At 35.1% G+C, this 27868-nt stretch overlaps 1 protein-coding gene across 7 annotated transcripts in view; it reads right to left on the reverse strand.

Moving 5' to 3' along the window:
* Window positions 1-27868, reverse strand: part of CFAP46 (cilia and flagella associated protein 46) — a 98725-nt gene that overhangs the window by 47210 nt on the left and 23647 nt on the right. For all 7 annotated transcript variants that reach the window (XM_052800039.1, XM_052800034.1, XM_052800035.1 and 4 more), the window contains 15 exons: window positions 26970-27068; window positions 25405-25595; window positions 23147-23375; window positions 21081-21201; window positions 18487-18610; window positions 17428-17558; window positions 14701-14846; window positions 13889-14022; window positions 12118-12330; window positions 10574-10787; window positions 10090-10239; window positions 9230-9337; window positions 7271-7452; window positions 5143-5274; window positions 2914-3079 (listed from right to left, as the gene is read on the reverse strand). In XM_052800039.1, the coding sequence (XP_052655999.1) occupies window positions 2914-3079; window positions 5143-5274; window positions 7271-7452; window positions 9230-9337; window positions 10090-10239; window positions 10574-10787; window positions 12118-12330; window positions 13889-14022; window positions 14701-14846; window positions 17428-17558; window positions 18487-18610; window positions 21081-21201; window positions 23147-23375; window positions 25405-25595; window positions 26970-27068 (2340 nt within the window). The remainder of the gene's footprint in view (window positions 1-2913; window positions 3080-5142; window positions 5275-7270; window positions 7453-9229; window positions 9338-10089; window positions 10240-10573; window positions 10788-12117; window positions 12331-13888; window positions 14023-14700; window positions 14847-17427; window positions 17559-18486; window positions 18611-21080; window positions 21202-23146; window positions 23376-25404; window positions 25596-26969; window positions 27069-27868) is intronic.

Here is a 27868-nt window from a genome sequence, read left to right on the forward strand (position 1 = left end):
TTCTGTAAGACCTTTGATATGGTCCCCCCCAAGCCTCTTGCTGCTAAATTAGAGAGATGTAAGTTTGATGGATGGACTGTTAGATGGATAAGGAAGCAGCTGGATGGCAGCATCCAAAGAATTACAGTCAATGGCTCAACATACAAGTGGAAACAGATAATGAGTGGCATCCCTCAAGGGTCCATACTGGGACCAATACTGTTTAATATCTTCATCAGTGACACAGACAATGGGATTGAGTGATCAAATCTGCTGATGACACCAAGCTGAGTGGTGCATTTGATTCGCTAGAGGGAAGGGATGTCATCCAGAGGGACCCTGACAGGCTTGAGGAGTGGGCCCATGCGAACCTTGTGAAGTTCAACAAGGCCAAGTGCAAGGTCCTGCAGCTGGGTCGGGGCAACCCTCAATATCAGTGGAAACTGGGGAATTGAGAGCAACCCTGCAGTGAAGGACTTAGATGCCTAAGTGGTGGATGAAAACCAACATGAGCTGGCAATGTGTGCTTGCAGCCCAGAAAGCCCATCATATCCTGGGCTGCATCAAAAGAAGTGTGACCATCAGGTCAAAGGAGGGGATTCTCTACTATGCTCTGGTGAGACCCCAGCTGGAGTACTGCATCCAGCTCTGGGATCCCCAGTACAAGAAAGACATGGACCTGCTAGAGCACATCCAGAGGAGGGCCACAAAAATTGTCCGAGGGATGGAGCACCTCTCCTGTGAAGAAAGGCTGAGAGAGTTGGGGTTGTTCAGCCTGGAGAAGAGAAGGCTCTGGGGAGACCTTATGGTGGCCTTTCGATATAGAAAGGGGTCTTACAAGAAAGACAGAGAGACTTTTTACCAAGGCCTGTAGTGACAGGACAAGGGGCAATGGTTTTAAACTGAAAAAGGGTAGGTTTAGATTGGACATAAGGAGGGGATTTTTTACCATGAGGGTGGTAAAAGACTGGAACAGGTTGCCCAGAGAGGTTGTGGATGCCCCCTCCCTGGAAGTGTTCAAAGTCAGGTTGGATAAGGCTTTGAGCAACCTGGTCTAATGGAAGGTGTCCCTGCCCATGGGGGGGGGGGCTTGGACTAGATACCTTTAAAGGTCCCTTCCAACCCAAACCATTCTATGATTTTATGATTCTATGGACGTAATGTGAGGGTAAAGGACAGCTTCAATGCTGACGACAGCAAACTGAGAGAAAAACCAATCCGTAATCTTGTTTTAAGAAAGCTAGTAATAGCAGTGGTAAAGCTTTAGTAGTACTTGCTTTTACTTTGGGTTTGTTTGTTGTTTTTTTTTTAACCAATTTTCAGTTTTCAGGCTGGTATAAATCTCAAGTAAATGAACCATGGTCTTGCTGAACTAAACTAAAAGTTACCTTCTGGCATATGCTTCTCCAGATGTGATTGCATTTAAAAATTGCCTAGAGTTAGCCTGATCAAGAATCACTGGAGACCAGTTCCTGCCTCTTACAATGGTTACTACAGTATACAAAAGAAATTTCAGTAACTCTGGAAATAATCAAATATAGAATGCTCTGTTTATAGGAATTTTTTTTTCTAACTAATATCAGAAGTTACTATATAGCCTAACTCACAAGAATTACTAACATTATCAGACATAAAAAGTCTATGCTATGTATAACTGTATACTTTCATTATCTACATTAACGTCTCGCTTTTTAATATAACTTATTAGGGGTTCACTCTGAAAATACGCTCTGGTAGTGAGTTAACTATATATACATAATGAAATATTCCTTTTTATTGGTTTTAATATATAATCTCTGCAAATAACTAGACCTTTAGAACTGTGCCTATGGGCAGTTACTGTTATATATCCAAACACTGTTGAAGTTCCATCAAGTTCACAACCTTCACTGTGCTTCCAAGTACACAGTGTACTCATCAGTTCTGTCTCCTACGCACCCAGAATCAAGTAGACTAGTCACCACCTCTGATTATTTGGGATTTATACATGGCTTGAGGAGAAATCTAAGTTTTCTATTCTTGTTCTACACTGCTTAGTGATCTGAGATGCAGACTCACATTGGTACCACTGAGCTTGAATGCAAGAGTTATTAATAAAGCCTTCAAGCTCTAATTGAAATTGTGCCCATGGAAATGTACAGGAAAACTCACATCAGCTTCAATAACATGTAAATAAAATCTAGAAAGAGAAATGGATCAGCTCCTGGGAATTCTGAAGTAAGAAAAGTTGTAAATGAGTAGGGATGTTTCAGTGTGCAGAAGAAATTTCATATGGCGAGATGCGTTATATGATACACATCACCTACATATTGTTTCAAAGGGATGACTTCTTCAGTTTACACATGCTGTTCATAATCAACATAATCAAGTATTTAATTTTATCACTGACTCCCAGCACAGTTTGAATTATAAGTCTGTTAAAAAACTGAAGATATGCAAAGTAAAAATTCCTTTTTGCAGTTAGAAGAGAAATTTGAATCTGCAGGTGTGGGGAACCTTAATTTAATTTCTTTTTTTTCCCCTGAGTTTTTGTTTTAAGATCTATTATCATCCTTTACAGAAGTGATTGATTTTTTTCTGGATTTTCTGTTGAGTATTTTCTAAACATTCCCTTTTGTAAGCTTCACAAAGTGAAACACTACAGCCCTTCAGACAGCAAATTATTTTGAAGAAAACTGTTGCAAGTTTGACAATTGTCTAAAACCAGAAGAACAAGCAAATGGAAGAAAAGAGTATGTGATTCCCTGTATGTGTGTATGCATGCTATGTGAATGCAGGTAAGAAACCATATATGTGTTTATGACAAATAAGTCACTTTCCCCTCTTAGGAAAGGTATCTTGAAGTATGCACCCAAAGCTTCAGAGCAAACCAAAATTTTTCTTTATCATCACTAAACACCAGCACATTTAAAAATACCTATTAGATATTCTTACCTGTTTATTTTTAGATTCTGCTTTAATTATACTCTTAAGAATTGTTTCAGTAGGTTCTTTAAAATGCTCTCTGTCATGTGGAGAACCTAGCAAAGGTAAACATGTATTCCAAAAGTGTCTAGCTGCAAACATTACAAGTGAATAATTTCCGGCTTCACCTGCGTACCTGAAGAAAGTGAAGTACAGCTTAATGAAGGAAAACAATCACACTCTAGCCAAAATAAAGGATTTTACTTCTACAAACATCCAGGTTTACCTGATCTAGGCACCACCATATATAATTTCAGCAATGAGGGGTCAGCATATGAACTTCATACAAAAGGTATTTTCCATTTTTATATACAAAACACGTTTACACATTCAGCAGAAGTAGCAATAAACAAGTACCATATTGACAATTTTACTGTATTTCTGTGTCATCTTAGCTCAAGAGCCTTCATTAAAAAGATAGCAGATATCTACTCAAGATGCTCTCATTGGAATAATCTACTTTTTTGCTCCCTATTATGTTAATTTCTCAGTCTAAAAACATTAAAAACTAGAATAAAACAATTATTAAAATGCTAGGGATTTTGCATAGTACAGTACCACTGTAACACAAGAATACACCCCAAATGCCTCTAGCTGCATTCAAATTGTTTTGAGCATGTTCCATGCAAATGTTACTTTGAATTAATAAAATTCAATAATCCTCCAGATGGTGATATAACACATTACTCATATGAGTGAGCAAAAGCTTTAGAATTTAGCTAAAAACTACAGATTGGTATTAAACAATCACCCATTGAATCGTTTTACTATTTTCAAAAAAGTAGTTTCTGAATCTGGCAATCTTTGTCATTTTCTCCCATAGTCTCATGACTTTTAGAGTCCATATGCTCACATACCTTATGTCTTAACACTAGACTTACTAAGGCCTAGTTTTCGCTCACCACTTTTTGTCTCCTGTTTGGAATGTGTTGAGCTATATACATATGCTCAGTCCTTCCTGAAAAAGTGCTTGTCATAACATGCAAATTTAAAAAAATACAGATTCATCCACAACATGACATCACCTTAGAGTTCTGTTATGCTGGCTAGTCTAACTTCATTCATCACTCTCTTTTTAATGATCAATGGAAGGAATAAAGTATTACAATGTTAACAGCCTCACATCAGCCATCACATGTTCATCTTCTAAGACTTCTAATAGCCTACTTTTGCTCATTAATTTATTTCAAAGAATTCATACCAAAGTCACACATCATCCATGTAACACATTCTCCTGCCTATTCATTATTTAAAGCAATCTTTCCACTTTGGGTTCATGACATACAGTTCACAATGTTAATATCATGCTCTGCAACAGTAGAGGCTGAGGACTGACTGGCTGAGGAGTAGCTCTGCTGAAAAGGACGTGAGGGTCTTGGTGGACAGCAAGCTGAAAACAAGCCAGCAGTGTGCTCTGGCAACAATGGCCAACAGCATCCTGGGCTGTATTAACAGGAACAGACAACAGATTGAGGGAACTGATTATCACCCTCTAGTCATCACTCTTTAGACTACATCTAGACTACTGCATCCAGTTCTAGGCCACCCAACAAAAACCAGACACGGACAAACTGCAACGAGCTCAGTGGAGGGCCACCAAAATGATCCAGGGACTGGAGCACTTGCCTTGAGAAGAGAGGCTGAGAATATAGGGCTAGTTCAGCGTGGGGAAGAGTTGGCTTTGGGGGATCTAACGAGGAGAAGTTTCTCAATAACCTAAAAAAGTTGTTGAGAAACAGCAGCCAGGCTTTTCATAGAGGATGGCAGGACAAGCAAGAACAGGTGTTAAGTTGAAATAAGAAAGGTTCAGAGTGGATATAAGCAGCACCTTATCCCCCATGAGTACAGTCAAGCAGTGGAGCAGGTTACTCACAGAGGTTGTGCAGTCTCCATTCCTGGAGGTTTTCAAGACAAGACTGGATAAAGCCCTGGGCTGGCCCTGCTTTGAGCAGAAGTTTGGACTAGAGCCCTTCTGAGGTCCCTTCCAACCAGATTTTCCTATGATCCTATGACAGCTATGTGGAAGGTACTTGATAAATTTACTAAAGTGTAAAAAATCTGTCAAATCCCTTGTTAAGCATTTCAACTTACAACTATTTTGATTTTTATCAGTCTTGGGAGAGAATACGTTGATCCCCGAATCTGTAAATCAAATTTTATGTCTGTTTTATATTAGTCTTCTCTCAAAATAAAACATACCTGGCACTCTGAACAAAGGCTTTTGATGCTGCTACACGCAAAGGTTTTCTTCCAGGCAAATGTTCCATTATACTCTTTCCTTGTATACAGGCAGTAGTGCTTAACATTTCTTGTCTCAGTCTGTTACCAGGCCTGAATAAAAGCAAATAATTCAAGAAGTGCTAGTCTTACAGTCTAAGAACATACCAGTTCCTATTAATGATGTTTTCAAGTTGTTACTAAATAGATGTCCCTAGCCTTGGAAGTTACAAATGCTTCTACTGACTTTTCTTTTAAAATCAGAAAATATTTGAAAAACTGAACGTCTTGTGAAAAGATATCAGAAATAAAATATCTTTTTCACAGCTCTATTGAAAATAACTGTGAAATGAGATTTAAAAAATTATTAACTACATTTAGCAAGGGGAGAAAATAGATTTGGGTTTTTTCTCCCCATTATTCACTGTTGTATATCAAACAAAACATTAGTGCAAAGTCAAACTTACACGGCAAGCAATTAAAAACAGAAATAGGGAAAATTATACAGTTTTTGATACTTTCTTTTGGAATTGGTCTTACTTATGTCTGGTAAAGTATGCACAGGGCTCTGGAGAAATTGATTTGGATCATATTCCACTACATTTAAAAGAAAAGAATGTAGATTTCAGTCCCAGCAGTTAATCAGTTAAAGATAAATAAGTAAATAAATTTGATACCTTTGGTTAACAGTGATTTTGTAAGAAAAGTAGTAATACAATTTGCAAGATTTTTTTTAAGGTCTTAGTTACAATGTGCAACCATATGCAGAAATGTAGACTTTCTAGTTTCCTAGTTCCTACGCTGTGGTGAGAACTATCATGCAGTTATGATTTCTGTCCACGAGAGGACACCAGTGTTCTACAGTACAAGTTAACAACAACAAAAAAGAGTTAAAAATGTAACCCTTCTTTGTCCTGAAGTTGTGCTTTACCAGTATCTTCCATTTCTCTGGACACAGCATTGACAATCCATTACTTCATTTCTTTGTCAAAGAATCAAACATTTTATCATTCACTAGTTTGCAGATTGCTAGATAGGCAGCAAGTGTCTTCTCAATTTCTGCAATGTTCTGAAACTATGTATTTCATACTAAGGCATCTTATTTGGTCTACATGTTTTTCCCCATGTAGCAAACAACATGAATTTCAGAGAGCAGGATATTTTTTTAAAGATAAATTATTTTTTAGAGAGAAAAATGAACAATAAATTATATTCTAAGTGTTTCACATTTTCATTTCAAACTTCCTACATTCCAACAAATTGTTACTAAATGGAGTTGATTCCCTTCTCTTTTGATAAAATTACATTCTGTTTTTAGAGGAAATTGTATTAAAAAATAGAAGGATTGAAGGATATCACCTTTTTATAATAAAGGACTCTACCAACAGATCTGTTTATATACAAAACCTTTTTTTTCTTTTTTTCTTTGAGATCAAAGTTTTAAATTATCAGTTAAGAAAGACACTGGGCTTTTAAAGAAACGAATTACATTCCTATCGCACCCATATGCATAGGTGGTAATAAAGACCATAAAGACTACCTGACACCAGAGCTTGGAATATAGTAGCTGCTATCACCTTTTATCACCCACAGTTCCATCTTGTTCCATGATCTGTGTAGACCCTTTGTGTATTAGAGCCAGTTCAGCATTGGAAGCAATTTGCATCAGCGAAAGAACTAGAACAAGCTACTTTCTGCTTGGAAATTATAAAAGTGAGAAAAGACCACGATTGCCAGAGACAACTTCAGAAAAGCAATGCCCCCCAGGAAGACATCAAACACATGTATATATGACCTGTTGACTCACTTGAATAACAAAATTCACGTATCTTCCTGAACTGGGTCCAGAGCCACAATCTGGATCTCACACTGCCTTTTACTCAGGGTATGCTGAAGAGTTAAAACATCATCTGCAGTACTTAAGTAACTGATAATGACAGAGTCAGCAGAAGTAGAAAAATGTCACTTTTCACCTCTAACTGTACAGTTTCTTTGTAAAAAAGATTCTTTCACTTTTGATTTTGTGATCAGATGCATTTACCCTATATACTCGTTCTTCAAAACTTAGTTCAAGTATACCACAATATCACACAAAATTCCATGTACTTACATTTCGTATTTTTTAGTATTTGTATTGTGGAAAAAATTCTCATCTGATTGCAAGATCCTTTTAGAACAAGTCATCACTATTTCATAGTCATGTGATACATATGCAAAATATGTTAGTCGTGTCAGCGTCTGCAATTCCACTAAGGAATCTGACCAACTGCATTCTAAAGCCAATTTCACTAACTGGGGGGGGGGGGGGGGGGAGAAAAGAAAAAAGAAGAGAGTTTAAATCTCAGGTTTTTATCATGGTCTTTTCTATAGCACTTCAAAGCTTACAGCTGTACCTTGCATACAACCCACCTGGACATGGAACAAGTATGGGATAAAACAATCCAGAAAAACAACAAGTTACAAGAACAATCAAAATATACAATAGAGAAGCATTGTTCACCATTGTATTATAACAGCGTTTGCAAATCCAGCTGTAAGTGTGCACGCCTTTTGACCAGCAGTATCTGCCAGGATTTATTATATGTTCTCAGTCCTCTTCTGAAAATCAGTGGAACAGGACTTCCGACATTCAGAGCCCATTTTAGTTAAGCCAAAATAAGAATGGGAGATAGAACTGGTTTTACAACAAGTGTTTCATATATAGTTTCATTACAGGATCTAAACATCTTCCTTGCTTTTGCATGTGTCAGTCAGAAAGTTCCATCTTTTTAAGATAATTGGAACTGTTGATGAATTGGTCAAAATGAGGATACTACAATATTGCTCTCCAAAACTAAGCTACTGAAGTAATAGCTAAAGCTAACTCATAATATTTGGCATAAATCTGTAGACCAACTAGAATTAGATACGTATATATTTATAAGGACCCAGATCCTAGTCTTTAGAAAGAAGGACTTCTACAAAAGTGTTAGACAATGTCACCAGATTCCTAGCTAAATGAGGAAACACATCTTATTCCTTTAAGAAAGCTCTTTACAGGAGGTAGAAATTATAAATGTGTAATCAAACAGGTAAGACTACAACTCACTGTTTTGAAAATACAAGGTATAAACCTTTCTATGCCACCTTTATTCCTCTTGAATAGCCTGGTAACCAAGAGAACCAGAGGAAAACTGTGGTATCATTCAGCTTGAGTAATCATGGAAGATTGATCAAAGGCAAGTACTTTAAGAAAATTATGCCTGGTATAAGACTTATCAAAAGACACCTAATTCTTTAAATAGTAACAAATTGTAGTTGTGTTCTGCCTTCAACTACCAAAAGTAAATTCACTGTAACATGAAGTTTTCTGTTGAAATTCTGAATACTTCCAATACAAATACTCTAAAATACACCTCTCCACAACTACCTGAAAAGAGGTTGTAATGAGGTGGGGGTCAGTGTCTTCTCCCAGGTAACAAGTGATAGGACGAGAGGAAATGGCCTCAAGTTGCACCAGGGGAGGCTGAGATTGGATATTAGGAAAAATTTCTTCACCAAAAGTGTTGTGAAGCGTTGGAACAGGCTGCCCAGGGAAGCGGTGGAGTCACCATCCCTGGAGGTATTTAAAAGATGTGTAGATGTGGTGCTTAGGGACATGGTTTAGTGGTGGATTTGGCAGTGTTAGGTTAACAGTTGTACTCGATCTTAAGGGTCTTTTCCAACCTAAATGATTTTATGATACTATAAAGTTTTCTCCACAAAAAATGAAAGGTCAGAAGTATGGTTCTGTACAGAATTCATATGAAACCATTATGCTCATCTGATGCTTACGGAAATAATCTGTTAGAGCAACATGGGCATAATTCTAATAGTGGTATTCTAATGCTATCTGTTTTTTGGATAAATAAAAAATTCAGTCACAAAAATCTTCTACCTGTCATAACTATTCAGTCTCTTGGAAAGTTTTAAAGGAAATAATGGTACAGTAAAAGTTTCAAAATTAATTTTGCCTCCATCCAAAGCCGAAATCCCATTTATACCATGCAATTTCTTAAAACTCCAAAGCTAATAAAACAAAACTAAATACCTGAGGTAAGCTAGGAACAGTGAAATCCATGAGACCCAAGCCATTACATGAATACATTTCTAGACCAACAAGAATTCTTGCCATAGGATTTTGTGCTTCATCATTATTCTAAGCAGAAATAAAAATTTAACATTAAAAGATTTTTTTTTTGCAAGTAAACATTATTAAGGACATTAATTGATATGACAAGGTAATAATAACTATGTCTGAAAACCTCAATTTGCATTAAGCAAGTCTTCCTTTCTTTATTGTGCCCTTCTTATGGGGGATTTTATGTATTTATTTATTTATTTTTAATTAACATTGTGAACTCTGAACTACTACAGTTTCAACATTAAAAATATTACATAGCAACAATACAATGAATGTAAATTCCATATATCACTGAGGGATTCCAATTTTATAGACATAATAAAATAAAAAGATAGGAATAAAATATTACTTTCCAACTGACTAGATCCATATTCTATATATAAAGAGACTGTATTAAATGTTGATATAAATATAGCTGATTTTTCTTAACATTTTTAATGTAGCTATTTTATTATTTTAAATGTATGAATTCAAACCCAACTTTGTTATACAGTCATTATATGACAAACATCACCATAAATATTCTTGGCAGCTAAAAACAGAAGGTAGACTTAAGAAATGTAGACTCACTGCTATGCCCAATGTGAAAAATTTGCTGTATTCCATAAAGTTTTATGGAAACGACAGCCAAAAATTATTTTCACATTGTATTCAAATATACAGAAGAAAATACACATTGATAATTTCAGTCATTATTAAATGAATTTATGAATTTAATTTTTCAAATAAAAGTTTCAACATTATGCAGGATTTCAGAGAAACAATACCTCCTCCTCAGTCCCAAGTTTACAGCTGATCTGCTGCTGATTTAACTGTTTTGCTTTCACCCACGTAGCAATGATCTGTTGTTGTGCAGCAACAGGTACTGTTTCATTAGGTATGGTTCCAGTTGTCACATTTAGGGCAAATTCACAAATCTAAACACCAAGAAAAAAAAGACTGAAACATAGGAGAAATGTAGAAAGCTCTTTGTATAGAACATTCCATCCATTAGTTATTTTAAAGTTATTGCACATGCATCTCTAAGCCTAACGACATCTCCATTAAGTCAACACCTAACACAAATAAAAGTTACAGTCCTCAGCCCCAGTTGGTAAGGAACTTCAGTGTGTATTTGGAGAGGACCTATGGTGGCAGGAACTGTAAAAGATGGTAGCTTACTTTCTGCAAAAATTTCTACAATTTAATTTATATGAATTGTAATATATGACAGCAGACCAAAAAAGACTACAAAAAATGAGGGCTTTGTACCTCTAAGGCAGCTTTGATATCAGGAAGTCCACTGGGATCTACTGAAAAAGGCTGGATGACATTTGCTTTTTCATGTTTCTTTGCTGCAGCTTTTCTGCTTCTGTCTGTTGCTGCATCTTTTTTTTTTTCCTCAGCAAGTTCTGGCTTTGGAATCCAACAAAGAATTAAGCCCCGAGCCAATGCATTACATAACATCAATAAAATCACAGTACTTCTGTAGAAGAAAACAAAAATCGGAAGTGCATACTGCATCAGATCAAAATGAGAGGAAGTAATAAAGTTCATTACTTTCAAGTAATAAACATTACTTGAAAATCTAGATTTTTCTTAGAAAGCAAAATTATGGATGTTACAAAAAACTTTCCCATTGGAAAAGCAGTTAAAATGGTTAAACATACAAAAAAACACAACCAACTTTCATAGTTTATATCCTATTTTTTCAGCTCTTTCTATAATTGAAGCTTCTATTTCCTCACAGGGAAAAAAAATTAAAAAATATTTATGTCAAACACATTTAAAATATAATTTTTTATTAGTGGGCTGCTATGCATGAAAATAATAACCATTTCCTAAAAAATTAACCTAAGCCAAACCCCTCACATAAAACCATTTATTTATTACACTGTATTACTCTTCATGCCGATCAACTGCTGAGCTGGAATTACCTTTTTTTTTTTTTGTGAAGACACAAACTGAATTATGATTAAGAGATTATTGCTGAAACATGCTAATATAAATATCAGAATTAATAAGCAGGTATTACCAGTCTTCGTCTCTGCACAAACTGCACTTTATGCTTTGTTCTCAAATACTGTTAAAAGAGCCTTCTTTGCTGCTGGTCCTAACAGTGTGCCTAGTGCTGAGGTCACTGTCAATAATGTAGTAAAATTTCTAGGATTTTGTCGCACAGTCAGACTTTGACTTGAGCATCTCCTCCGTCATAGTCAATCATTCTCCCATTGCATTTACTACAGAACAGGATTTCTCTAAACCACTGTGGAATCTATGTTCCCATTTTCATGGTCTATGAATGTGCACGTTCCCTTTATTTTTTTTTTCTCTTTCCTATTTCAGAACCAATAGTAACCACCTTACTCCAATTAGAAATATTTACAATTAATTATATTTACAACATAATTCAATTTCAGAGCAACTGACAACAAGCAAAGACATTTTGAGCTGTCCTGGAAACTCAAAGGCTAAAAAAATGTTCCTGATTCTTTCCGACTAGCTTAACAAAATGTTATTTCACATGCACATGTTGCTATTCCACAATGAAGAGAAATTAATATTGCTTAGTCTAAAGTTAATATGGTTTGTAGTGAATAGTAACAAAGAACAAATAGAAAGGATTAAAAAGTCGTTTTCACACCACAAAATTAAATTTAACTTCTGAACTACTCTGTATACCAAAGTCCTTCTACTACTAGTGAAAGCCAGCAATAAGAGTCTTTCACAGCACAAAGTGATTTACATTGTTTGTAAAAATATTTTTTGTGTTTTAGAAAAAACCAGCACGTTCATAACCAAACATCTAAATTTACCCATCGTGCCCAACAGTCTTGATGGCTCCAAGAAGAGTCTGCAGATACTCAATAATTTCCCTCTGTCTTCCTGAAGAGATAAGATGTCTATTGTAGTTTAAGATATACACCACAGCATTGTGAACGATCCAGGCTTCATTCAGTTCTTCTCCTATTTTGGCTGCACGTTGGAAGTTTTCCATAGCATACCAAGATAAGTAGTCTATCCATAAACTATAAAATCAGTATAAAGAAGCTTTTATTCCAAAACTTCATCACTAAAAGGAATTATATCATGAGGTTAAATATGCAGTAGTACATCTCAATCAATAACAACAACAAATTTTTAATTACTTTTCAGTTGCATTTATTAAGTCTTCATCCATTAACTTACATTTTACTTGCATGAGAAGATGACTCAGGAAAGGAATTAGTATCAACATAAAATGAATAGTCTCTGACACTCAAATGCTATTAGCTTAAAAAATAGTGGCTATAGTTCATGCTTCATCCACATGTTTTTTTTAAATGCTGATGTGAATCTACACATCTGTGCTAGAAATCATTAATTAAATATCCATGACAGGACTCTACTTGAATACAGATACAAGTAAGGCATTCCGTTCAAGTGTTAAGGAGGCGTCTTTTTCACTTAACAACTGCATGTGTTCTTGCACTCAAAGATATCTCCAGATGTTCTGAAATGCTAAAATAATTTTTAATAGAATAACATCTTTTTCATAGTCTATGCAATAACTCTTTCAATAACTTTATTTCTTTTTTCTTCTTAATTATCAAGATGTAGCATTACTTAGAAAAAGCAGTATTAAAAATACATTCTTCAATGACGATAAAGAATGGCCATGGTTAAGTCACAAAACCAAAATCACAAACTGACACAGCATATTACTATGTCAACAACGGCACAGGACACAGTAGACCAAAGTGCTTTTTTCCTATGAGTTTTTAATCTAATTGGGTAAACTCAAAAACAGCTTAGTAGCAAATTTTGGAACAGAATCCTCATCATCTTTGTCCCTTGGTTCTGATCAGTTTATACTTTTTCCTGTTTTACTGAACATTTGCAAGCCGTGTGAGAAACTTTACTTAATCTTCAGACTTAATGAACAAACTTAGGGACACAACTCTGACATTCTACTCTTTCATGACATGACCACTGTCACAGTAAGTCTAATATTAATATGAATGTGTACAGAAGAGAGTTTAAATATCACCTTCAGGATTCTCCCCCCTCTCCTCCTTTGCAAGAAATAATTGTGTGAGACCAGAAAAAAAAAGATACTTGCTATGTTCTACTCTCCCTTATTCATTTCAGTTGATTGGATGGAACACTATAGTTTTGCAAACTGAAGTAATTCATTGCATGTATTCAGGTACTCAGGCATCATTATAGTTATAGGAGATTTAAAGCAAGACAAAGAGTTTTTTGATTTGGGGAAATATATTTTTAAATATAGAATTTCATGGTGTAAATGTCAGTATAACACAGATTTAATAGTTTTGAAGGTTGGGATACTAGCTTCTGGTTTCAGAGAAATAAATGTTAAATGAAAAATAAAATGCACACTCCACAATGAAAGCAAACTAAAGAAAAATTATTTCAGATTATTTTTTTAGATTCTTTTCCCATTACCATGACTACCTACAAATATGAAGCATCTGGTGACAATGAATTTTACTAAGAAGAAAACTTGCAAAAATTATCATCTGTGTGTGATAATAAAAATCTGTTATGAGTTCCAAGGTCTTGTTATATATTAAAGAAAAGCACCTGTATGTTTTCCATTCTGGATCGCTTTCAGGAAGATATGAACCATATCCTGGACGACACTGGCTCGTACCTTCTGGAGGTACAGCATGATCATTCAGTTCAATTCCCTGCAATCTTAATAAATGAACAGTTGCCTGGAAAGATACAGAGAAATAAATTTTCTACCCAGGTTATCATTGTGAAAATAGACTGTGACTTAGTATAAGTGTTGTTACCTCTTCAAAAATTAAGAAATACAAAATGCTTTTTCAGATGTTGTACACGCATGTACAACTATATGAAATACAATGTAAAATACTTTATTTATAGTATTAATATTTATAATTATAATATATTTATAATTATAATATATTTATATTTTAAAAAAATATTTTAGTGGGCATGGATGATGGTTGGACTTGATGATCTTGAAGGTCTTTTCCAACCTAAATGATTCTATGATTCTATGATACGTCATAATCTTCCAATTGTCTACAACTAATTTTACTAAATAATTTCATTGAGATATTTTATATCTATATATTTTTTTTGTTTAATCATGCTGGAACTTTAAGGCTCCAGAAATATAATGTCACATGTCAAACATTTACAACAGAATCCCTGCAGTGAAACTATTGGTATAGTTACTTTCACACAGTATTTTGATAAAGATGCTTCATGAAACTACTTCTTCCTTTAGTTCCTGTGGAGATAGACAAAAATTAAACTCAAAATTCCAGTGCTTTAAGATTTATACGTAAAATTATACATAAAACAAAGCTAAATGAAACAAATTTGAATGGCAAATTATTGAGTGAGTGCAATTTATTTACCTCTGCATTAATGAATCTTATTTCTGCTAATATTCTGAGTAAATCTCTTTCAAAAGAGAAGGATTTAGCAGGTAGTAATGATTCTCCTGGTAAGCTGTCACCTTGATCATCATCTATCGTAGTTGTACTAGCTTTCTTCTTCTGTGCTAAAAATAAATAAATAAATAAATCCATTATTATTATGCAAATCAGAAAAAAAAAATCACCTTCATTTTAAAATTTAAAATCCCTACACATTCTTAAATCCACAAGCAAGAGTTAACAAGTACAGGTTTAAAATTACTTCAACTCATTATTTTTTTTCATCAGTACAATTTATTGCGCTCAAACCCCACTGCATTTGTGCGTAAACTTCAATATTTGCAGCAAATAACTTGCTCCAGTCATAACATGCATATTGAAATTACATTAGTATGAATATAACCCATAGCTTCTAGTTCAATTTTATTGCTTCAATGGAAGTGGAGTGCTGGACATTATGCTGTGGCTAAAATCTCAGTGTGTTTAAATCATGGATGGGGTTGACTTTATGGCAACATACAGATCAATAAAGAGAAAAACAGCATTATTTTTCTTTGGTTTAATAATGAAGAGAAAGAACCAAGATTATTTTAATATAAATACAAAGTAAGGGCATAAAAGCTGTCACAGTGGGTTCCCTCTACATTGTTGGCCAACAGTGAGTGTTTAAGGAAAGGCATAAAAAGTAGGATACACAAAGCTACACTTTTTTCCTGGCCTATCTTCACAGTTTTTCAGAATCTGTGTCCAAACAATCTCCTGAACCAGAGGTTCTGTTTGATCCGTCAAGTCCAATACTCCGATAAATCTAACTTTTTAGTCTTTGACTGGTTTTTTAAACCATACTTCGATAGTCAAAAATAACCTTTTAATTTGTGTTAAAAAGTAATGTTTTTGTTTTCTTAAAACCCACAGTTTTATAATTTGACTGGTTTGCTCCTGGTTCCTAGACTAATCACATGTATTTACTTTCTCCACACTAGCCATGTTTCATCTTTCAAATCTTTTTCAAACTAAAGGGAAAAAGAAGTACTTACCAGAAACTCAGGGCAACCGTGCACCAAAAGCATCATTAATAGGAACTGGTATGTTCTATTTCTGTAACACCAGAACGCCTTGAATTATTTGCCTTTATTCAGGCCTGACAACCCAGCAAGCCTCTGTAGAGGGTATCCACAGTACAATCATTATTGTTGCCCTATCCTCAATATGATAAAGACAATTTTTCATTTTCATTTCACCACGAATCTAACAATTAGTAGTAGTAAAGTAAAATTAACTGGAACTCGAAAATGAACGGTGCCAACAGTTCTCAGAGAACTCCAGTCAATCATAAATTTCTCTTCCTGCCTTGAGTATCTACAAGCTTATTCATGTTTCATTTAACTACAAGTAGTATTCCCACAGTTAGAAACTGCCCAGAATAGATTACCTCAACTGCTCCACCAAATGCAGCATTCTTTCCTTTGCATTTACAGAAACATGCAGCACTCAATGGTAAGTATGAATGGATTTCCAGGAGGCTACTCTACAGTTCTTGAGAATGGACACCTTCAGCGAGGTCACAGTTATTGTTTGATTTCTAGTGAAGTTCTACTTCTGAAAGCATCAACCAACTTCAGCAACCTCGTAACAAACTTTGATTGAACCATTTGAAATGCTTCTGAACAGAGATGGAAAGTGTCTTGATCTCCTGCCTACACTGGAAAAGTGTTTAGACTGACACAGACAGAATTATAAAGCCCTGTAAGCATTCAGAGTATGAGAAAGTCACCTTTACCTTGGAGATGCAAAACACGTGAAAGAAAAAAAGAACATACCAGTTCCTATTAATGATGCTTTTGGTGCACGGTTGCCCTGAGTTTCTGGCAAGTACTTCTTTTTCCCTTTAGTTTGAAAAAGATTTGAAAGATGAAACATGGCTAGCGTGGAGATGCAAAACTTGTGAAAGAAAACAGGTAAATTAATGCCCTATTTTAAGCGGACCTTGGAAACAAATCTAGAGAAAAAATGTGGAATACGTTTAATTAAAATTGGCTAGAGAAAAAAAACAGCCAACAGGGTGTGTACTAGAATTTCATCTATTCTTAAAGGTGAGTTTTACCAACTCCTGGGCAAAAAAAACTTTAACGGATATATGTAAAAGTCAGCACGTATCTAGTGGTTTGAAAGTGCTCTTTCCCTGAGTTGAGAACTCTTGTAACATGTGTAGTAGGTTTCCAGCAGACCCTCAAGTAACAAGCACAATGTTGGATATCTCAGAGGAACCACTGATGAGGGTATAAAGGGTAAAAAATGTTATCGCATGAGCATCATACAAAGGGACTGATAATCCATTTTTCTTCAGCTTCCTCAGGTAATTAAGTATGACAGAGATGGATAATATGGACCTAGATGACCATTAAGGAATGAACTTATTGTCTTAGACAGGTAGATACATTTCATGTAAGTACTTTTCTTTAGCACTGGTGAAACACTTCTGAAGGCAGAGTATGGTTTCAACAGAAAAACATAATGACTGATTTCTAGATTCAGAGGTAGAAAGAATATTCCATGTATGCCAACACGCAGTGACAGATGAGAGTCTCAGGGAACTTCAGGAATGGGAGGGAAGAAAATAATAATATTGGCTGACTCCTTCAAGTAACTCTAATAAATGAGGAAAAAGTTCCTCTTAACAACATTCAAAATAATTTGTTCACTTACTTTTTTTAGATTTTGTTACCTTCCTAAACAAAGTATCATCATACAAGAGACAAAATCTGCATGCTGCGCGGCAGACATCCCATACTTCTTGTTTACGTGCAACTTTTGCCAAATCTGCCCAAAGTATAATTCTACCAAAGAAAAAGCATACATAAAATTACTTCATAAGCAGGATTATCTTCCACACTTCAGGATTGACAAAAAAATGTCAATAATGATGGCCATCATAAATAAAATTTTAAATCTAACAAAAATTAATAAATGGAAGACTTCTTGCCAGTAGCAAAGATAACAGTATTACTTTATTAATTAAAAAAAAAAATCCCCTCAGCGTATCAAGAGTGTGACAAAATTCCTATATAACTATACCAAAATTTCAAAATGTGTGACACCCCTAATTATCTATTTTATAAAATGAACTAAACTAAATATTTCAAAACTGATGCTGAGAGTTTCAAAATAAGTCTTGAAAACAACTTTGGATTTAGAATTTTTTAGAAAACGATTTAGTTTAAATTTCAACACAGGAATTTTTAGTACAGCAAAAAAAAGGAAACACCTCCTTTTAAATAAAGAATGGTAACATGACATACAAAAAGTCAAAACAAAACCTGTGGTTTTCCTACAGACTAATCTTGCTGACTCTCAGAATGGACTACTTCATTTCTTTATCAAAAAAGTTATAGCATGCAATGAGGTACAAGGACCTAAAAAGACACTTCAGCAAAGTTTAAATTGTACATCAAGTTATTCAGTCTTCCAGCCTTAATCCACTCATTCTTCTGTGTGTTTAGTTCATATCAATAGAATAGGTGAGTTTATGTGTGCATGTGAGAGTAGATTAGAAATAGCAAAGAATAAAATTACGCATAGCATGTGAACATAATGGAACTTTGCAGACATAAAGTTAAACACATGATTAAATGCTTTGCCAGGTCTGACTGAAGTATTCAGCCCGTTACAAGGTATCACCAGTAACTTAACAGCTGCACTAAGAAACTTCCCCATTAGAGACTTCTACACAAGATAAAAGAGACTTTTCTTGTCCATACTTATTACCTCTCTCTGTCACCTTCATTTCTTAAGTGTTCCAAATGTTCATCAACTTTCTCCACGCTTTTATTATGATGTTGTGCTTTTGCACAGAGGTAGCTTATTTGACTCCTAGTTTTACCTGAGGAAACTTTGCAAAGAAAAAAGAATTTAAGGTAATTTTTAAGTATTAGATATTAAAAAATCCACATGAAGGGTATGCAATTTGATTCTTAACTACCTTCTGAAACACTTGAAATCCAGCCCTTTTTTCAGTCCTTCAAGCTTTCCCAAAACCAACCAACCAACATGAAAAAAATGACACTTCACCACTTCTGTTCTTCCTATATCTTCAGATATAGTTGTCCCATACAAAACCTGATTTATGCTTGTTTGGCCCCCAAATATCTCAAGTACAGCTCTTTTCTGACAGTACATGCATTGCTCTAACTAGCCTCAGTCAAGAGTAAATGGATCAATTAATATGTAAAATTCACATTCATCCTGAATTTTAAAAACACTTATCTAATCAAACACATTTTCAATCAATATTAAACTTTGTTGTTTTGTTTTAATTTGAAAATACTAACTTTTGTTTTACTTAGTCAACAAGATATTGGGCAAAAATATTAAACAAAGAAATAACCAACACAGAGAAATGATGCAAGGGAGGAACAAGCTGGCCACCTGAGGTAGAAAATTATTCCTGTGATACACATACATCGAAAAGAGATTTTTTTTTTTTTTTGCAGTGTAATGACATAGAGGAGACACTTTGCATTAGAATAGGAGTAACTTGATGCGACTGGGAAATCCAATGAGTTTGTACATTCACTTGAATCTAAGCGATGGTCCCTAACATAATGCAGACTAAGTTTTAACTTGATCCTCAAAAAATTTGCCAAATAATAGCAGCAAATACATATAAAGTATTTCTGGCTTTAAAATTTATCTATATAAGTAGGTTCACTTACATTCATTTACAATGAAAATAGGAAGGCATAGTGTCTTACCCATTCTTGCTAAAAATATTTTGCAATGCATTAACCAGCATATGATAAGGCTGTGTTACCTAACTAAACACATAGATCAACTAACAGAAATTGTTCAGTATAATACGTGACGACAGTAATATCATGTAAGGTTGTAGGGTAAAGAATTGTGGATTAAAAAAGTACATTGTTCTCTGGATCTATGGGTACAACTCTCACTAAATTAGGCCAGCACACACATCAAAAAAGAATGAAATGTTGATGCACAGTTATTTATGCAACTTAAAAGAAAAAATAACCTTACAATCTGATGTCCTGTCCTATGTATATTTGAATAATACAGTTGCATATTTTCTTTTTCCTTCAATAAACATGTTTAAGTTTGTTGTAACACAAGTGTCATGGAAAAAGCAAAAAACTCACTCTTTGGATGACAGCCTCAGGAACAACTGAAATCTTTCAAAACAAAATTTTACAAAACATTGTATCAAACAGATAGAAGGTATTGTAATAATTGTAATATTGTGATAATCTCACTCATTTTAATGGCTTATCTTGGGAAGCTAACGTGTGGTAAGATTTATTCTGAGGAAGTCTGGATATAATTTTACAGTTGTCAACTGAAAATTCAAGAGCAAGGAGAAACACATGCATGCTTTTAATTCTCTTAATTGCACAAATACAATGCATTTTATCACCTTAAATCATGTATGAAAATGTTTTCCAACAAAATAGTTTTCTCATACTTAAATGTACTGCACAAAGTGGGATTGTTGATTCTGTAAATAACACTCTTACTTCTAAGTCATCAGCTGACCAAGTTTGAAATGAGAATATGCAAGGTAAACATTTTGGCCTGGCTGAATAGATGGCGTGAGAAAACCATGTGGCCTTCCATGGTAGGAACAGGCTGCTTTGGAAGCTACAGGACTCCTTCTGTAGCATTCCCTTCCTTCAGCATTATCTCTACCCTGGGAGTACACTGGGTATATTCAGTAAGTTAGTTAAATTAGTCACACACTTGCTTTATTGCCAAGATAAGATAGAACAGTTCAAGCAATCTGGAAAATCTGTTCCCTGTCCACTCTTCTTCAACAACAGGCTGTATAGTCACAAACCGAAGCTGTTTGCGGCATGAGGAACATACCTATTTATGATCCATGTTTTAGACAGTAAATAATGAATTCATGCCTAAATCTCTGTGAAAAACTTGATCTCTCAAAAGCAAGATTTTAGAATAGAAAGACAATTACAATATAGAATGAATACCCAATATTGTATATAATTAACAGAATATTATGGGGTGAAACTTCTGAAAATACCACTTAAAACTGACCTTGGGTAAGAACGTTCAGAAGTTGCACATAGTGAAAATAAGATTACAGCATAACAATAAGATTCAGATGAATTCAGAGGGGAAAACAATAGCATTTCCTCTTCCAGTATCACAATATAAATCTTAGATCCCTAATGAAATCGATAGGAACTTTGCCACAGAATTCAGCAGAACTGTCACTTCACCTGTATTGCAATGTTCTCTACATGTTGCCACTAGATGTTATGTCCAACCTTTAAGACTATGCAAAGCAGTCAAAGCATAGTAACTTCAGTCACGCATATGTACGTTACCTTTAGCTTCATTTTCACTGTCAAGGACTATTTGAAATGAATCAGGAGCTAGTGCAAGACCTGCATTTACCAGAAGGGACCTCTTTCTCCTCACATTATCCTTCTGCTTTCCCCTTTTAGCCTACATAAAGAAAAGAGCTAATTGTTATAAGGTTCATTTTTATTATATTCCTATTTATGTATCTTATTTATTAAACATAAGAGAATGCAGATCATATAACTTGGTACTACCAAAAAAATACCTATAGGAATTGTGCATCTTCATATATCTTACACATCATTCTGCAGTTATTACTGTTTTTGAAAGTGACTGTAGAACTTTGGTTGATCTTGGCATGAATACATCAAGGATAACTGAATACAAAGTACTGTTCATGCTCCTCATGGATCTTTACAGTATATTCCTCAGTGTATAACCTGTCATTATGTTATACTTTCTTAAATAAAGAACAGTATTTATTTAGAAACCAACAATAACATATCCATTTTCCAATAACTAGGAATTGCTACAAAATACAAAAAATTCCTAGTCCACTCAGAATTAGCCAAAGTCAGAGGAGGTGTAAGTGCTTTTTTTAAAATGACATTTAAACAGAGTAAGCTTGCATGGAAAAGCATTAAAACTAGACAAAAAAATCTTCACTCGTCTTTGTCCTAACAACAGACATATCAACTCACCAGCAGCTTTCCAGTACTGATTTTAGATTCAGTGAACACATCTTAATTTCTTTGAATATCCCAAAATGGTGTATAGCTAAAATTTCTTTCAGCCAACTAACAATCAGTTGCCAACATGATTTTTGTTCAGGTGCTGAAGCACCACAACAGAATTAGACACAATAAATCTTGACAATGACTACACTGTGACTTTAGACTATATTATTTAGTGTCATTTGTAAGTGTGACATCATGCTGATTTATCTTGAAACCGGCTAGGATGTTTAGAATCATAGAACAGTTTGGGTTGGAAGGGACCATTAAAGGTCATCTAGTCCAAGCCCCCTAAAATGAGTAGGGACATCTTCAACCATATAAGGTTGCTCAGAGCCCCGTCCAACCTGACCTTGAACGTTTCCAGGGATGGGACATCTCCCACCTCTCTGTGCAACCAGTTCCAGTGTTTCGCCACCCTCATTGTAAGAAACTTCTTCCTTATATCTAGTCTAAATCTGCCCCGCATCTTTCTTACAAGCTCCCTTTAGGTACTGCAAGGCCACAATAAGGTCTCCCCAGATCCTTCTCTCCTTCAGGCTGAATAACCCCAACTCTCTCAGCCTGTCTTCATAGGAGAGGTGTTCCATCCCTTTGACCATTTTTGTGGCCTCCTCTGGACCTGCTCCAATAGGTCCGTGTCTCTCCTGTGCTGAGGACCCCAGAGCTAAATGCAGTACTGCAGGTGGGGTCTCACCAGAGTGGAGCAGAGGGGCAGAATTACTTCCCTCGACCTGCTGGCCATGCTTCTTATGATGCAGCCCAGGATACGGTTGGCTTTCACGAGCACACATTGCCAGCTAACGTGCAGCTTTTCATCCACCAGCACCCCCAAGTCTTTCTCTGCAGGGCTGCTCTCAATCCCATCATTCCCCAGCCTGTATTGATACTGGGGGTTGCCATGACCCCAGTGCCGGACCCTGCCCTTGGCCTTGTTGAACGTCATGAATTTCACATGGGCCCAACATCTCGAGCTTCTTTAGCTATTTGGTCACTGCTCCCCTCATTAATTAAAACACTGTTCCTTGCAATGAAATCTTAATTGTTGACAATTATGAATACGCTTCTTTTTTGCTGATATTTTTGCTAATGAATAACTTCCCTTACACCCCCAAGAAATAAGCTTTGAACATAACTGGAAAAAATCCTCTGTCACAATCTTCAGAGTGTGAAGCAGCATGACCACCATACAGAGAATTCACAGAGTTTTTCAAGGCAATGAACCAATGTCAATTTGCTGAAAGCAAGCTGATGCTGGCTCTACAATATGCAGTTCTACTAAACACCTGGCTTTCCCCTGCCAGAATTCAATAAGCAAACCTTTTTCAGCTACTGACCTTATTCTTCATAATTACCTGTTCAATCATCATTACTGCCTGATCCTCTAGACACTCAGGTGACTTATACAGCATTGTGTGCAAATGAAGACGGTTAAAAATCAATCTTAGATGTTCTTGATACTGCCCACCGTTGTTTAGATGTATAGCTTTTTGCAAATGTTCCACAGCAGCCTCTATTCTATCCCCATCTTCTTCAATACGAGCTATTTCCATATGAACTTGGCAACGCAACAAAGTCAACATGCTAAGGAACATGAATTTAAATGTAAACTGTGAAAATGAGGCAAACTAAAATTCTTAGACCTAAAAATTACCCCAAAGTGAAACTCAATAATTAAGAGTGACTCCAGTATGAAAATAGACATTCCCTTTTTAACTTACTTGTCTCTTTCATTTTCACTGTCAATTACTGAAATTTTTAATGAAATTACTTAGACAATTTAACTGCATTTTACTTCCATTAACCCTGCATGAGAAAACACAGCCATGAGGAAGCAACACATCTTGTAGACTAACTGATGATCTTTGTATATTAGCAGAACTCTTTTTCAGTACCACACTGAAGCTACCACTTAGGTACGCAAATCAAGTGAACAGATTTTCAAAAGTATTTATTAACTCCCAGAGAGAGCATGATGTACCGGATAATGGCCACTTTTGATGGAAGTTCACTCTCTGTTCATAACGCTTAAGTAGAAGTGTAATTCTAAAAATCTGGCCCTGGTTGTACGAGCTCACCACTTTTAAAGATCTGGCTCACCATAGGTGTACACACTCACTGTAGGCAGTGTCTTTGCCCAGGTGTTGCTGAAACTACTCTGTGAAGTCAGCATGTTTTCAGTGAATACTGCATGTTCTCCAGTCTCAGGTACACTATGCTCCCTGTCCATCACCTGCCCCAGGAAGCTGTTCATGACAGCTGTGAGCTCTACATGCTACTTTAGATTATTTCCAGGAAGAAAAACAAAAATCAGATAAATGAAAGCAACGTTATGAAAAATAGAACAGAAAGAAGGTTTTCAAGGCTATCAAATGTCATGCCGAAGAACTAATGTATGCCCACTTCAGAGCTAAGCTGACTAGGCAAGTATCGCCCTTTTATTGCGGAGCAAAGTAGTTACAATTAAAGCTACAATCAAAACAAAAATGAAGCCAGGCAAATTAATAGGGACAGGTGGCTTCATTCAATCTTTAGTGACAGTACCACCTCAGAGCTGAGGTTGAGTCTACTGGATTGTTAGGAATATACGGATAACAAAAGCCAAAACCCTAACCCCCCCAAAACCTAACCTGCAAGCGTTTAGAGAAAAATTGTCACTACTGACATTTAGTACAAATATCAAAGTAGCATACGCTGATATTGCACTCTTCACATGGAAAGCATAAGAAATGCTTGAATAACAGTATAGCAATACAATATAGCGGTTTTATACATGTGTATATCTGCTTCTTCAGGCTTCTGTTTCCTCTTTACGCAACTAAAAAATTACATTTTAAGAACAATGAAAATATATTCCTCACCTTCCTCTGTAATATTTTTATCAGAAACCACCTACTGCTCTGCACAAATGACAAACTATGTCGACTGTAACTAGCTCTGCTACAAAAGTTATGATCTGTGTTCTTAGCAGTCAGCCTATGTATAGATCCAAACTTAACTAAGTACCACATACTAAGGTTTACTTGTTCCACTCAAATTAGCGAAAAAGGTGAAGCTGTTTAGGTGCTGAACCTTAAGTACAGCATAACAGCAAACAGAAGAATACATCTAAGGACATTATACATTTTCTTAATACAGTAGGTTTTTCAATTAAAAGAAGCATCACCGAAGATACAAAAATAGTGTCTTGCAAGCACTGTCTTATTTGATATGAAACACAGAAGCCATATTGTTTTTTAACAGTAATTTTTTAATGGTATGTTTTTAACCAACAAAAATGATGTTAATACAAGAATCTAAACCACATTCCAACACATTTACTCACATTGCAGCTTTGGAAATTTCTCACATAATTTTGATTATAGTATTTTTCTGTTCCTAACAAATTTCAGTATTTACTATAGGCCATTAAACAGATTTTGCCTGAAAGGAACCTGTATTTAAATGATTAACGAGGAAATGTACGCAATACATAGATGTTCATTTATTACAAGCTAGTGAAAAATTTTCAAAGACACTTAATGTCACAGAGCTTGAGCTTTTAAATGAGTTTGATGCTCAGTCATTAGACCTTTCAAAGTAACAAATAAAAAAGTACATAGCATAAAGTTACCTGTCAATCTCTTCAAGGACATCAGCAACAGATATCAATGGCTTTCGCACATGTTGATGCAAATTGTGTTGTAGTAGTGGTAAGCACAGATTCCACTGGGTTGCAGAAACAACCTGAATCACTTCAGGATCTCCCAACTGAACTGCATGTTTTAAGGTTAACTCAAGATTTTTAATCAGTTCCAGCTGAGTCTACACAAATGAAAAATGAATTAGCATATACTGCATTTAATGAATACAACTTCTTACACATTCCTCCCAATTTTAATCTTAGGACTGTTTCCAACAGAAAGCAGTCCCTCAGCCAGCAGACTTTGGAAACTTTTTTTATTTAATATTTTTTTTTTAATAATTTCTTTACAAAAAACTTTTTTTTTTTTTAAATAGGCATTGATAACTACGGAGTATTTCTTTTAGGCACTCCATACTGCTACTACATATTTCAGGCAGAAGTCTGTCAGCTATTCCCCTTTCTTATGATAAACAGAAATTGGTAACTGTGAAATATTTGTGAATTCAGAAGGCTTGGCTTCTTTTTCTTTTTTTATACTAAGCTACAAATGCAGTGTAGGAGAGGAAAAAAATAAATATTATGAATGGGATTTGCCATACTGTCAATAAAACTTGGTTCCTATTAAATCTAAAAGCAAATCCTTACCTACAGTAACAGACAATCACTAATTATTAAGTTCTTTTTAGAGTTTATGCGATTAAAAAAAAAGTAAAAAGGAAAAAATAAAACAAAAAACCTCTGCAACTGCATACACTGTGGTGGGAATATTTAGAAATACCTAAGTATCTAAATATCCTATTTTTTATTTAAGCAGTATTAGTAGTGTTTCATATTATAAGGAATTAATGAAAATTTTTTTTCAAAAGGTGAACAGAATTTCTGAACTACAAAATGAGAACAGTCATAGATAGGAGCAAGTTTATGCACTAACACTACGGAGTTCCATGAAGCATATTCATACTTACTGGTTTAGGAACTTTTAGTGCCTCTAATAGCTGTTCTAAATTGCTCATTGTAGGCATCTATCTAATCCCATTGATAATATTGACAATCTGATGATCTGAATTATAACTGAGTCAAGTGACTATAGAAATCCAAGAACATCCTCCCCAGTGTGATAATTTATCAGGAATAATCTGCGTATCTCTGACATAAGAATTTGTATGATATCACCCATAACATGCAATAATAGTTGAGTTGGACTCGATGATCCTTATGGGTCCCTTCCAGCTCGAGATACTCTATGAAAACACCTCCCATAAATGTAAAATATGAAAACAAGAGAGTGTTGCCTTTGCATGCCTCAATGCTACCATCTCTACTCTTGGCAAGTAATATATTATGAACCTTTATAGTCAGACAGAAGACTTAAGGGAGGAATATACAACTGTTTATTTTTCACTGTTTTCTTCTTGGCAGCCCAATTAGAAAGAATATAAAGTTTAAAAGAATTTCTGATCAGTATAATGTAATTAAGACACAAAAGCCAAATGCAGTTTTCAATATTTAAGAGATTAAAACTTTTACTTTTCTCTCAAAGTTAAAGAACATACCTCGACGACTCCTTTGGTATACGCCACAATTTTAGTGCCGATTTTTTTTACTTCATATTCACATTCCAGGCATTCTATTTCAATAAGTTTCCCTTGCTCCTATGAAGTATTAATATATAAAATGCTAATTCTAATAATTAAAAGGGAACACAATGAAGATTAAAGCCATGCAATTACACTAATACAGCACTGTACTTTCTTACTGAAAATCCCACTGTACTAGCTAATTAACTGAAACAATAAAAGGGGAGTAGAATTTGTTGTTTGAACAGCAGTCACTTCTTACTAAGCTGAAGCTGCAAAATAACTTTATCAGGATTTTTAAAATTGTTCATTGCCAGACTTTGCAATAAGAAAACCAGCGTACACTTGATTTTTCCTATACTGTAATTTTATTTCAGTTCTAGTAGATTCTTGCTCACTAATGTTATCAATAAGGTACACGATTGGAACAAACCAGAGCTAGTCAAGACAGAAAGGATACATCTTGACAGGTAGTGCAACTTTTAAGTGAAAAAAGAGGTGAGATTTTTAACACCTCAGGAAAGATCTGGCTGTTAAATCATAGAAGTTGGATGGATGGATCATCTAAGATACTTTGTATTTGGTTTCATATGGTGCAGTAGGGAAAGCCAGACAGCATCTCCATTCACCATTCATTATGAACTATTATCAAATTACTCAGCATGACCTTCGTTAATTTAACATCCCCAGACTGGAAAACAGATGAGATCTTGAAAAACTTAGATGAATGTAGAACTGCCACGATCTTGTAATGACAAATACATAAGAGAGATGGAATTCATGTTATTGCTGAGAAATTTGTCAGTATTGGCAAAAGCCAAGGAACTGGAACTCGATATAGATTCCTCTGACTCTACCGTGAAGACGTCACTGTC

Source organism: Harpia harpyja, chromosome 10, assembly GCF_026419915.1.
Source record: "Harpia harpyja isolate bHarHar1 chromosome 10, bHarHar1 primary haplotype, whole genome shotgun sequence".
Lineage (NCBI taxonomy): Eukaryota > Metazoa > Chordata > Aves > Accipitriformes > Accipitridae > Harpia > Harpia harpyja.